The sequence below is a fragment of the Erpetoichthys calabaricus genome, chromosome 12 (genome assembly GCF_900747795.2).
Source record: "Erpetoichthys calabaricus chromosome 12, fErpCal1.3, whole genome shotgun sequence".
In the NCBI taxonomy this organism is placed as follows: Eukaryota; Metazoa; Chordata; class Cladistia; order Polypteriformes; family Polypteridae; genus Erpetoichthys; species Erpetoichthys calabaricus.
The window spans coordinates 106870880-106885411 of record NC_041405.2 but is presented as its reverse complement, the minus strand read 5'-3'; the positions used below and the strand labels follow the sequence as shown (position 1 = coordinate 106885411).

General features: G+C 38.7%; 1 protein-coding gene across 4 annotated transcripts in view; it reads right to left on the bottom strand.

The window, feature by feature from the left end:
• The window catches only part of si:ch211-26b3.4 (connector enhancer of kinase suppressor of ras 2), a 597975-nt gene that overhangs the window by 297129 nt on the left and 286314 nt on the right, over positions 1-14532 (bottom strand). For all 4 annotated transcript variants that reach the window (XM_051935079.1, XM_051935080.1, XM_051935081.1 and 1 more), the window contains exon 5: positions 7834-7875. In XM_051935079.1, coding sequence (XP_051791039.1) covers positions 7834-7875 — 42 coding nt within the window. The remainder of the gene's footprint in view (positions 1-7833; positions 7876-14532) is intronic.

Genomic DNA, 14532 nt, shown 5'->3' with positions numbered 1-14532 from the left:
GGTTAAAATCCATTAGAAGAAAACAATCCCTTTAAAAACAACGAGGTTAAAACAACAGCTGGAAGCTGTCCTTTGTACCACAAAGCCTGGTGCATTTTATAACTGGTGACTCCCCTGCTTCTCCCTTCCAGGCTATGCACCAGGGGAGCCACCCTACATGCAGCTGACCTTCTCTCTACTCGACTGGTCTGGAGGCTTCCCGATTCCTGGCTTTGGTTCCGCTCTCTCCAGACCAAGACTTGGCTTCCCCCAATGGCCAAGATGCTCACATTGGGGAATCCACCTTCCAAACCTCCCTACTCCCGCTGTCTTCCGCGGCGAGCCATCCTATTTCTGGTCACTCCCGCTCCTCACAATACTAAGCGGGAGCGACCACTACTAACAGCCCTAGGTGTCGGCCAAACACCCCACTTGGGATCACTGTCCAGCTGCCTGCGAACGCTTGCTCGCTCGCTCTCTCTCATGCACCAGCGTTCTCCTTGCTACTTCCTATCGCCTTCTTCTCCTGCAACTTCTGTCTCTCTCTTTTCTTTATTTTCTCCTGCTAGCCGCCTCGTGCTTCTATTTATCACGGGCATGTGGGTCAACTGTGGCAATCAGCAGCCCCCGGGAACAATTACAGATGTGGACGACTCCTCACCTGTGCACTTATACAAGGACCACCTGCATCACGAACTTCCCCAGGAAACGCTTCCGCCACACTACCATGCCCCCTTTCTAAGCCGTGAGTGCAGCGATTATTTATTTAAAAAGTGGCCTTTGACATGAGCTGTGGACATACTACACCACAAGCAGATGTTTCTCCTAAATGGAACCTTATTTCTTAGTGACACTGGACCAGACAGAAGGGGTTTATACATATTCTAACAAAGAGCTGGTTTATTAGATATTTGGTAAGGTTCACTCCCTAGTCTTGACATTCACACCTCCGCAGGAGATTCGATGAACCAGGATATTGTCTGATTATTAATGTTGTATCTCTATAAAATGTGCCACCTAAGCACTATAGTAGCCTTGCACACTACTTACTGTAACAATATATAAAATGAAAAATTGCTGAGAATAAAAACAGTAAATGGTAATTTAATGGAAACAAATTAAATTTTCTTATTTGATTTAAAATGTTATGTACTTATTTAATAAAAATAATAATATAAGAAAAATTGTACACCTTTAAAGGCAAATTAAAGTTAATCTGAATAATTATAACAAATAAAACTGAAAACTATTCAGAAACTAACTCTTATTCAGATACAGAATACAAAACCTGTAGTGATATACCAGAGCTACCTCTAAAGAGTAACCACATTAAAAGTGAGCCAGATAACAATTCTTAAACAAAAGGCCGGGAAATGGCATGAAAACTGAGTAAAGGATAAACAATCAATAATACTTTGATGGGCGGTGCAGTGGTAGCGCAGCTGCCTCACAGTAAGGAGACCAGGGTTCGCTTCCCGGGTCCTCCCTGCGTGGAGTTTGCATGTTCTCCCCGTGTCTGCGTGGGTTTCCTCCCACAGTCCAAAGACATGCAGGTTAGGTGCATTGGTGATTCTAAATTGTCCCTGGTGTCTGTGTGTGTGTGCCCTGTGGTGGGCTGTCACCCTGCCTGGGGATTTGTTCCAGCTTTGTGCCCTGTGTTGGCTGGGATTGGCTCCAGCAGACCCCCATTACCCTGTGTGAGGATATAGCGGGTTGGAAAATGACTGACTGAATGATTAATACTTTGATAAAAGAAATAGGACAAATTGAGAACCAGCCTGTTTGGTTATTAATTTATTGGTAGTGTAGCCACTGGCAACGGTCATTTTATGTTCAATATAAACTACTTACAGTTCAGGAAACAACTTTTTTTTTGTACAATTGCCTTTTCAAATAATTCACCAGTCTTGATAACAGCACACACAAGGGTAGTGTTACAAACACTAATTATAGTCTTTCTATAATACTAATTGTGTATGTCTATGTATAAAGGACTAAACTTACTGTATATCATCAAGACGAGCTGGCTCTGTCCTTGAACTGTTACTGTTTCGGCTTTATATTAATGACATAGATTCCATTATAGTTCGTAAACATATGAAATTCTTGGATTATATTAAAATTAGAGGGGTCAAAGATACTGGGTAGACAACAAAAATAGTTTAAAAAGACTTGGAAAATGCTGTTTAGTGTACAAAAGTGCCAAGTACTACACGTTGACAAAGGGAATATCAATTATAAATACAAGATAGGAGACACTCTCCTATAGGGAGCAAGCTTTGTAAAGGATTTAGGGGTTTATTCTCATTGTTATTATGGTATTGTGTTTTTGTATTTTATTGTTATTTTTGATGTCTTTGTTTTATTATTTTTAATATGTTAATGCTACTACTTTGCCCCCTCCTCGCCAAATACCTACTCCCCCTTGTGTCTCCTGCGCTCAAGTTGTGAAGAAGGGGGCTGAATGCACCCCAAGGAGATGCAGTCGCTCCTCCAAAACCCCTTCTTAAACGGTGATACAGTGGGAAAGAAATACAGTTTTTTTTTTTACCTCCTCTTTGCTCGATCAGCTGCTGACTTGCTGCTGCTGCCGTTCTGTGTGATCTGCACCTCGCGCGGCACACTTCTGTCACATCACCTATCTCCATATATTCAATCTCTTTTCGTTTTTACCTTTTCATCAATATCGCATTGAATTTTGATTCTGTGTTTGTAATTACATCGTGACAATGCAACGTTCAACTGTCCGTGAGTGAATATCGTTTCTTTCTCTCTACAAGAAATGTATCTGACATTGACTGACATGAAAGTGTCTCTCTGAGAAAATCACATCTCGTCTCCTTCCAAGATTTTATTTCATAATAGAGAGATTTGTATTAATTTTGTTCATTTATATTGGTTATTTTTTTTCACTGTGTCTTTAAACTTACTAATGTGTCGCATTCTTTGTGGGTGGAGCCCCAAGAAGTGAGACCACCCTGACACTACTACTCCTGAGCCCTCTCTCTGTCTGTATAAGCTGAGAAGGACTATGAGTGGGAGTCACTTGTTTATTGGTGGAGTTCATAAGTATTCCTTTACCTTTTCAAATTATTGGTTTTGATTATTTCTTGCTTTCTGATTTCTGGATTTCATTTTCTGATATTGTTTGTTTAGGATTATCTTTTAGGCAAATCCTTTGTGCCCTGTTTTGGTCTTTTGAGCTTTTTTTTTTTCTTTTTCATTTTTTTGCAAATACATCCTTAATTTATGAAGACTCATTGTTTGCCCTGCTAATACAAGCCATAGGTTTACAGTTATCCTTCCTCTTGTGGGGATTTTGGTTATATTTTGAGACATTTAAGTTTATTTTACAGGCTTTAATCCCTTTTGTGCCTGCAATTCCTGATGTAGAGCAGTGAAGCTGGGGTTAAGCCCATCAAGTTGAGGCCTTTCCCATGCAGGCAAAGGAGCTTGTCCTGGCCAGTGAAGCCTTTTGGAGGCATCATACCTCTTCTGTCATGTGTGAGACTCCATATCATAATAATCATCAAACCAACTTGCAGAAGCAATTAAAAAGGCAAATAATATGTTAGGCTTGAAGGCAAAAACATTTGAATATAAATTATAGGACACTGTGTTCAGACAAGATGCATTAGTGACACTACAATTCTAGTACTGTGTGTAGTTCTGCACTATACTACACAAAAGATGTAACAGCACTAGAAGCTGTGCAGAGGAAGGCACCAAGTGTATGGGAGGTATTTTCTGCAAAAAAGGAAATGAAAATTCTTTTGCAATTTCATTTTCAAAGTCAACGCACAAGAAAAAAACAGCATTTGCATTTTCAGCCTGAACAGCAATGAGACTGTAAAAATGAAAAGTAAAATGCAAATAAGCACTGTTGCCACCTGCTGCTTAAAGAATTGTCATTTTTCTGCCTCAATTTCCCACAATTATTTTTCCTTCATAGCTGTGGTCACTTCAATCGATAGAATACTTCTCACTTTAACTGTGTTTAATTCACGTGTTTTTGGTCTTTTCACCTCTGTACTGTGAGATTCACAGCGAAACATTCTCACAAAATCCCAAGATCACGCATAATTGTAGTTCTGAAGTAACTAATAGGCTATTTAATTACAATACTTAGCATGACAAAAAATTTGCAGAAATAATTATCTGATCGCATAAACATACAAATATAATGATAATATGAAACAATGATATAAAAATAACTGCATTTCAAAAATATTTTGCACCTATTTAAGTAGCAGCACAGTGGCACAGTGGGTAGCGCTGCTGCCTTGCAGTAAGGAGACCTGGGTTTGCTTCCCGGGTCCTCCCTGTGTGGAGTTTGCATGTTCTCCCCATGTCTGCGTGGGTTTCCTCCGGGTACTCCTGTTTCATTCCACAGTCCAAAGACATGCAGGTTAGATGCATTGGCGATCCTAAATTGTCCTTGGTGTGTGTGTGCCCTGCGCTGGACTGACGCCCTGTCTGGGGTTTGTTCCTGCCTTGCACCCTGTGCTGGCTGGGATTGGCTCCAGCAGACCCCTGTAACCCTGTGTTAGGATATACCGGGTTGGATAATGACTGACTGACCTATTTAAGTATATTTTGGAATTATATTTTCGGAATGATATATTCAATACCTTTTAGAATGGTCAGAAAATTGATTCCGGTTTGTCTAAATTTCACTCTTTTGTTTATAGATGTGAAATTAATTGATAGATAATACATTTCATATTTATTACTCATATATTTCTTAAAAAGGTGGATTAATAATCTTATAAATGATGTAAAAGAAGCATGAATTAAATTAATATTATGGGTTATGGAAGGTCTTCATAATGAATAAAATAAACACTACTAAATCAGCTTATTTTAAAAAGTCATAACAATAAAGAGTCCAATCAAGTCATCGACCAACAACAGGACAGAAGAGGAGGAGGTGATGACAACAGTAGAGGGGTAAATTATAAAATACTACAAAAGAACACAAATACAAACCATCCTGTTTCCACTTCAGGGTAAATAAATGTAAATTATGACATAATAAAGGCTAATTTTAATGTTAAATGTTGTAATTAAATAGCACATTAATAACTTCGGAACTATAATTATGCTTGATCTTCAGATTGTGTGAGACAATTTCACTGTGAAGCTCACAGCATGGAGGTGAAAAGATCGATCAAAGTGGCTACAGCTATGAATGACAAAGAACTGTGGGAAATAAAGATGCAAAGCTCCGCCCATTGACCATGATATATGCATACTGAACACTTGAAAATGAAAATGCAAAGTGGAAAATGAAAATTCAATGACCAGCAGGTAGCGCCAGTGCTCATTTGCGTTTTATATTTCATTTTAGCAGCTTCATTGCCGTTCAGGATGAAAAAATATACAATTCATTTTATGTTTAATATTTTGCAGCATTCTTGTACATATACTTTGAAAATGAAATTGCAAAAGAGAGATTGCATTTTTATTTTTATAATTTTAATTTTCATTTCCTTTTACACAGAAAATACCTCCCATACCAAGTGCAACCTAAATCTAAAGGGTATGCCCTACTCTAGCAGGCTCAAGGGGTTAAACCTACTTTTATCTTGAGAAGACGAGGCAACATGGAAGGAGACCCGATTCATGTTCTAAATTCTCAAAGACACTGATAAAGTAGATCCAGTAAAACTCTTTCAACTAAACAGCGAATCATGCATTCCAAATGGAAGTTTGTTTAAGACCAAAGCCAGAGAGCACTTCACCATGCAAAAATTTATGGGAATCTAGAACAAATTACTGAGTAATATAAAATCTTTTTCTTCAACATCTGAAACGTATCTGGATAAGATATTATGACAGCTTACCTATTAGCTAACGAAACAAGCTTGATGGACTGAATAGCTTCCTCTCATTTTTTAATTGTATTATGTTCTAAATTAAATAATCAGGAGAACACACAACACAAAAAATATTATTTTACCATAAAGATAATGTGTGTTTCATCAGTAAGAAAAGATCTAATAATTAAAATGTATAAAAAAAAAAACAAAAGAAGTGTATAACTGTATAAAGAGCTCACTTTACTGACCTTCTGTAAACGGGTCCCATTTTTCTGTAACTTTTAGTAATTATTATTTTTCTATATTAAATGCATTTCTTTTCAGCTGTCATATTTTTTATAATATTGTTACACTTGAAATGCATAATTAAAAATATTTTAAAAACTGCATTTTTATTTCAAATTAAATTCTGATAATGAACCAAAAATTACTGAAATTCTACTCAATTCTATGGGTTCTTCTAGTAATTCAAAATAATAATAATAATCTTTCTAAATGCATTATTCCAATCCACTTGCACACATACCCACTCTGTTTCAGGTTAGAATGGCGAGTTAGCCTAACATCTTCAGGAGGTATTGGTGTAGTACAGAATAACTTTCACAGACTGCGTTCACATTCCACTGGACATGGAAGCCAAAAACAAGGTTGCTGGCTGCATCCATGAGGAAGTAAGGTTAAATACTGTACCACCTGTATTTAGGATTTCATAAATTCTTAAATGATTGATAATTCACTTACTACAGTATAATGCAGAACTTAAAATTTAGTAAGTATAATAACATAAATAGAAAGTTAAGAAAAATGATACAAGCAAGAAAATTAAATCAACCATAGGCTCTTTTTTACCTACTGTATTACTTATTCATTATTTTAATATTTTCTAAAGTATTGTTATTGATTAAATATTAATTGATATCTTCATTATATACTATTTATTTTTATTCATAAATATATTATTTGCTTTATATCTGAGCAGTTCTTCTCTATGTTGTCACACATGCGCATGGAAGGTAGCTAAAGGGCTCAAAAGAAGGTAATTTCACACCGGGCCAAGGGGTGGCAGAGTACATTATAATCCTTTCTCTTTTATCCCTGCAGGCCAAAACTGGGAAATTCTGCCTGAAACCAAAGACGCCATTTCCGGGTCTGGGCCCGATGATGTCACTTTCGTTTTTGGGCCTGATGACATCACTTCCGGTCCCTTGCCTGATGACGTCACTTCCCCTGACCGACCTTAAAAACTGCTATAATCTTCAGTTTGTCTCTGTTTGTCTGTGTTGGACTCTTGTCTGTAAAGACCTTCAATTGCTACTTTGCCGTTTTTCAGCCAAACTTCAAGTATACGGTGAGGTTGCCCAGATCTTTTTGTGATGTCAAGGCATTTCATTTCACAATGTTTATTTTATAAAATACAGCAAAAATTAGCTTCTGAATAATTGGTATTTACACTGTACAATATTTTCCATCTCTTATCCTCTACATATTATATGCCTGTGTGAGTGGGTGCAATGCTTTTTTTCTTAAATTATTTTATTTATTTCACTGGTTTATTACAGATCAGTAAGACATATATTATTACATTTGATAACACCGCTCACAAGTGAGAAAACAACAGTGTGGCAAAAATTAGTTTTTTGAAAAATGGTTTCACATAATGCACACGCACACACCCACCCACACATCCAAGCAGTTTTTCCGACTCATTTATTCATTTACAAAGTAGTAAGGACTATTCCCATAAGCAACAAGTATAAGACAAGAACTATCCGTGGATAGCATGCTAGCTCATTGCACACAACATAATGCAATCATCCCAGGCCAATAAAAAGTTGTTCATAACCTAAACATAAATGTGTTTGGGGTGGAGGAACATAAGTGGAGTATGTAGGGAAACTACATTACAGGCACAGAGAGAACATGTACACTCCAAACAGTAAATGGTTTGGGAAGTGAAAGCATTTGCATTTTGATTGTGTTATTTTTTATATGTAATTCTAACTTCAAAAGGTAAATAAAAAAAACAACTTACCACATGCAGGATCTTGTTTTCTGTTTCATACACAGTACAATCCTGTGAAAAGAAATACAAGATACATGAGGTTTTTGACAATCAGCATTATTATTTTCAAGATTGTCTCCTTAACTGAGGTGTCATGTTCTCCGTAATCAGTTGACCCCCAGTAACTTGTAGGAGTTGACCACCTCGACATCTACTCCTTGACTAGTGACCGGACACAGAGGCTCTTCGGTGTGGCGAAAGTCAATAACCAGTTCCTTGGTCTTGCTGATATTAAGATGCAGACAGTTCTCTTTGCACCAAGAAACAAACTTCTCACCCTGACTCCTACAATATACTCTATCTTATCCCCTTTATCAATACACTCCAGAAGTGCAGAATTGCCTGAGAATGCAGGATGTTTTCCACAGCAGCAGCACTTTCTGAAGCCTTAGGGACAGACTGAACAGGCCCTTCTGGAATTTCTGCACCTGTACAGTGTGGCGCATGAAAATGTAGCCGTGCACACAGAAAGGAGCCTCGTCCTGGCTTTATTAGCAGTCAGCGTAGTCGAGTGATGCTAGTGAGAAGTTCCTCCTACACATGTGTGGTTTCATTTTGTGAGTTCTGCTTGCTAGAGAGGAGATATTCCTTATGCATTGGAACAGTATATTCAAATTGCAGAACTGGTTTGTTTGCACAGGTTTCTTCAAGTTGACACGTGAATAATTTATAGTACAATATCGGTTGTGAGTACTTCTATGAAATGCACAATTTGGAATTGTTGAAAAAGTGCCAAACTACTGGTTCTATGACCAGTGCACTGAAATCAAGAAGCCTTTCCTTCTGTACCCCAGAGGTCACCAATGACTTTGTGGATGATATAGAAAGTGATCCTCATATCATGACATACTGGTGTGTAACAAAGGTCAGGCTATCGTGTACTGCAGAATTCATAGACATTTTTTTCATGTGTTAAATGATATACGGTATCTTTATGTGATCAGCCAAAGAAAAGCAGGAAGAACAGGAGAATATTTTAAAATGTATTCAATTAAACTAATCAAAGGAAGAAAATGATGTTAACATTTTGAGGTTAAGGCATTTAAAGACTGGGACCCCACATATCTGAGAAACTAAATGTCGAGACTACCTACTATAAAAACAGACATTCCAGAATATGCTGTAAAAATTTCTCTTGCAAAAGCATTTTCACCTGAAAATTTGACTAACAGTCTATCAGACCTTAAATTTCTGCTCAGTGATGGCTAATACATACAACTCATTAAAATGTCACTTTTTATAAAATTCAAAATGGAACTTCAGCCACAAACACTTTATAATTTGATGGTTTACCACAGTAATCTGCCAATTCAGCTTCACATTCAGGCTCCCAAATGCACAGATTGACTTCTGGCCATATTAGCCACATTACCAGTTTCTCTCTTATACCCCTAATGATAAATACTCCATGAGCTCATCTGAAGTTTGCTTTGTTTTAAGAATGCTGATGTGATTTTTTGCAATTTGTTTCCCACATAAGAATTTGCTGAGCCAGCATACAGAAACTGATTTTCATTTCTCCTGACCTGTACATATGATGCATTACCATGAAACAATATTATTTTATTTACAATAAAATAGTTCAGACTCAAACAACAAAGAAAATAAGTGCTGATAAATTATTATGGGTCTTTCAGACCACCAAAAGGGCAGAGAAATGGGTCCTGAAATTCTTCACCCATACTTAATGCGGTTTTCAAGTAGAAATGTCAACATGTATTTGATATGTTCACCAACTCAAACAGGAGGAAAAATAATTAATTTAAATTAATGAAACTTCTCTTGTGTGCTCTACATTCAGAATTCAATTAAATATAGAGTAAAGCATGACCAAGCACCTCAGAATGAATTCCAGCATATTCAACGGCGTAGCAAGGTTCACAGGGGCCCGGGTGCAATCATCATTGAATGGGCCCCCAAACCTGCACGCTTCGTGCGCTTACTCTCCGGAGGGGGGGCTCTCGCTGCTGAAATGCTTGAAGACAAGATAGATTGAGAAGGAAACCATTAAAAACGATGTTCGGAGAAAAATATAGTTTTGTTTTGTAAAGCGTAAAAACAGACGTGTGTTGGCGACTTGGCTTTTTTGCCTAATAGTGTATATACACTGTACTCGTCTGTTGTCTCAGCCGGTACTATAGAACAATAAAAATAAATGATTATCTATGTTTACATATCAAAATCACGACGGATAAAACTTTCAATACGGAATATAACGAGCATTTCAGCATTCCGTTCAATATTCGTCAGGGGCTCAGGCCTCACGGCAACGGCAAACGGGACAGACAGTTGATGTTGATCGATTCACTTACCTAACAGAACTGACTGAGAAGTAGACGGAAGCGGGAAGCCGTTTGTCGACGATCGTGGGAAGCTGCTTGCCTGCTTCATAACTAAGCTATAGCCTTTTGGAGAATGAAGCGAACATGTCGCTTTGTTTTTAGCCGCCGCCGTCTGTACACAATGTGCCGCCCCGCCCAGCCGAGTCGGACGGCGCTAATGAAAATAATGTAATTGTGGGAAAATGTAAAAATGCTGACTGACGGTAGCTAAAATCGCTAAATACGGACATGTGAAAGTCCTTACTACAAAGTTACTTAAATTAATAAGCAATACGATCAGTCTAACTAATTTGACTGTGACTGATGGTCTGATGCCCTGATCACCTGATGAGAGCGCCGCAAAAAAAAAAAAAAAAAAAAAGGCCTGATGGGCCCTCCCGAGGCCCGGGGCCCGGGTGCATTGCACCCCATGCCCCATTGTAGCTACGCCACTGAGCATATTTACACCTCATACTCAAAGTGCAAAATTATATCAGAAAAAAACTGTTTCAGTTAAAACCAAAGTTACAAGAAAAACTTCATATCTGTCAGGGCCATCTGTTATTCAAATGTTGACAGCATACACCAGAATAAATCTCTTGCATATCTTCGCTCCCAAACTCCATGCTCTTTCATTTACCTCATTCACCCTCCGCTACTATTTCAACTTAGAGGGTCTCATGTGCATACAATATGTCATAGGACAGGAACCTTTATTGGGCAGAGCGGCAGAGGCTGCTAGTTTCTTGAATATGTGAATGAAATGATAGCTTCTTTAGGTTCAGATTTTACTTTATGAATTTAGAAGCTATGGGCAAATAGAGAAGTATTTTCAATTAAATATTTTTACAGATTCATACTGCTTTCTATTTTTTACACTAATAGTATTTTTTTCCTGTTCTGTACTTGTTTTGACATTTGTTTTCTTCTTTTAAAAATCTAGGGGTTTTTTCCCCCTTCTCGCTTCGCTCGCACATTCCCCTCTAACCCCCGCCTGTGCTATACACCAACCACTTCACGTGTCTGCTGCTCATGTTGTGAAGAGGGGGGCTGAATGCACCCCAAGAAGACGCTCCTCCGGCCCCCCCTCTCTTAAACGGTGATACAATGGGAAACACATACAGTTTTTTTTTTTACCTCCTCTTTGCTCGATCAGCTGCTGGATTGCTGCTGCTGCCATGCCGCGTGTTCTGCATTTTGTGCGGCCCACTTCTGTCATATCACCTATGTCCATATATCCGATCTCTTTTCGCTTTTACCTTTTCATCAATATCGCATTGAATTTTGAGTCATGCAGGACTTTTCCATAAGCTCTTGTCTCGTGGGGCTTTTGGCCCCGAGCATGGTTACATCGCTGATCACGAAGACTCGTCTCGCGGGACGTGAAAGTGTCATTGAGACAATCACGTCTTTCTCCTTCCAAGATTTTTTTTTTATAAGAGAGAGATGACTTCTGCATTTTTTTTTACTACATCCCTCAAGTGAAAGTAGCCATTGCATAAATTGACATTCTACTATATTGTATGTACTTTAATAATAATAATAATTCATTACATTCATATACTTTCACTGTTTCATATTGTATGTCCTTTCACAGTTAAGTAAATATGGCTGCCACTAGACAGGATGGTCTTATTTTACAGTAACAGAAACATAGGCTGTGGCCCTGCTTGTCATGCCAGTGCACAAAGTGAAAAACTATCTGGATAACCGTCCGTGTATTATTAATAAACGCCCAGGGAATAGTTACTACAACTATTAGACAATGTCAGTGGTAAGCAAATAACACTTTAATAGACATACTCCTGTCAGTTTGAAAGCAGAAAGGGGCTCTCCTAAAGTCCAAGTAGAGTCCTTGCTTGCCTGCATCTTAAAGTGATAGTAGGGGTTCAGGATTGATAGAAGCATTTGAGGGAGCTTCAGAGGATGGCTCATGGGATACTGGAGTACAGTCCTGAACCCTGAAGTTCAGTGACATTGAAAATGATCCAGGAATGGGGTTTAAAGCCACACTGAGTTTACAGGCTAGTTGAACTTCGAATCAGTAGCTGAGTCAGGGAAAGGGCTCAACTGACAAGAGGAACAGAGACCAAGACTCTAACAGAAAGAAAACAAAGTGTCATCATAAGTGCTGGTTGTGGTACTGAGTTGAGTAATTAATTGGTCAGCCACCCCAGTAGTATGAAAAGGTCCTGTTTGTTTTTGTTTAGGAAGACTACAGATAATAGTGTTTTATTTCTGTTAATGTTGTATTGTTTCTACTCCCTGTATTCATCCCATCCTTTTATATTTATCTAATGAAACATTTATTTCAGGAATTTTGGCTTTCCTTGCATAATTTTGGGTTCAGGTATCACTCCAGAATACTCTTTATATTCCTCACCATTTACATATCACTTGTAATTATTTATTGCCAGGGTCTATTCCAGCAACCACTGAAGCAAAGCACAACAAAAGTCCTGGAAGGGCTGCTAGGTATTCACAAATCGCTCATACTCACAAGTTGCCTGTCAATGTCATTTATATGTCTCTGGAATTTAAATGGAAACCATAGAAAGCCCAAAAGGGAATCTGGGAGAAAGTGCAAAGTCATTAGAGGCTGTAACTGGCCTGGGATTTGAACCCAATGCTCTGGAGCTGTGAGGAAGCGTTGCTAACTGCTATGCCATCAACCTTCCCAAATATTCCTGTTATATATCATGTTATTTTCCATGAAAATAGATGATCAGCGGGCGACATGGTGACACAGTGGTAGTGCTGCTGCCTCGCAGTAAGGAGACCTGGGTTCACTTCCCTGGTCCTCCCTGCATGGAGTTTGCATGTTCTCCCCGTGTCTGCATGGGTTTCCTCCGGGTGCTCCCACAGTCCAATAACATGCAGGTTAGGTGCATTGGCGGTCCTAAATTGTCCCTAGTGTGTGCTTGGTGTGTGTGCCCTGTGCTGGGCGGGATTTGTTCCTGCCTTGCACCCTGTGCTGGCTGCGATTGGCTCCAGCAGATATAGCGGGTTGGATAATGCCTGACTGACTAAATGATCAGCTTCAAATATAACATATGCGCATTCTGAAAAAAACCTCAGGAAAGCAAAACAGTGCTATTATTACTGTACTGTAACAGAGTGTTTCCTGGTGAGTGTTTTCTGAGTGCGTTGGTGCTCCAGTTATGAAAAATAATGGATTATTAACTCAAAACACAGAGGAGATAAGCAAAGATAGTAACAAACTGTCAAAATGCTAATGGCTCCCTAGGTTACCTTAAACAGGCTTTTACCCTTAGTAACACAATGGAAAGGTTCTCTTGCATATCCAACACACACTTCATCTCAACTCTTTGTCTGTCGTCAAAGTCTCTGTTCTTATACTATATTACAATGGGTTGACAAGAAGCAAAGCATGATGCAGCACAGTGTAAAGATCGAAAGAAAATCCATAAAAAACACAGGGGCACAAACTAGCAAATAGTGGCCTCTACTTAGAAGTTGGCAACAGTAATATACAGTATGTCCCAGGTGAAATTTGTGCAGCATAATTTTTAGAGATTTCACACAGTGTAGAAAGCAACAAGGGCTTTTATTTATTTCACAATCATTCCAAGCAAGGCTGAAAGGAGGGAAAAATAGAGAGAGACAGAAAAAGAGAAAAGAGAGATCCTGAAACTGTGCAATTTGACACCCATGCAGTTGTACTTGGCACACTAGATATCAAAATCCACTTGCTTACTTGGGTGGCAGGAGTTTCCTGTAGCGTAACTGCTGCTTATTAACTTGGAAGCACCGCATTTGCAGCCAGTCATTTAATGTAAATACATTAGAGCAGGGCCCACAGTAGTTTTACTGCTAGGAAATTCCCTGTCACTTTACACAACATTTCCAGCAATTCTCAGCCACAAACTTAAATGACATAATCTTAGTGCACACTTAATGCAAAGCACCCTACAATGATGACCAATCCTGTAGGGTGACATACCCAGAGATTCAGTAAAACTGCTCCAACAGGTTTTGGTGATCTAAGCTTGATCGTGAGAGTGAATTGGGCTGTGGGGTTCCCCTTGGTTAATTGGTCTCGAGTTACGGCTAATTCACAACCCACTTTGCAACATACTAACGACCCTTTACCATTGGAAGCAATAGCAACTTATGACCCACCAACAGTAGCCAGCAACCCAGAAATGGGGTGCGACCCAGTGGCTGAGAAATAATTCTTTAGAGCAGAGGTCGGCAACCTTTCAACGGTGTCGTGCCAAACCTATGTTACGATGTTATTCCGCATGCCGACATAATTCTACCAATTTTGTTATATATATATATATATATATAGTATCAATGATTCACTTTTGAAGCCCATTATAAC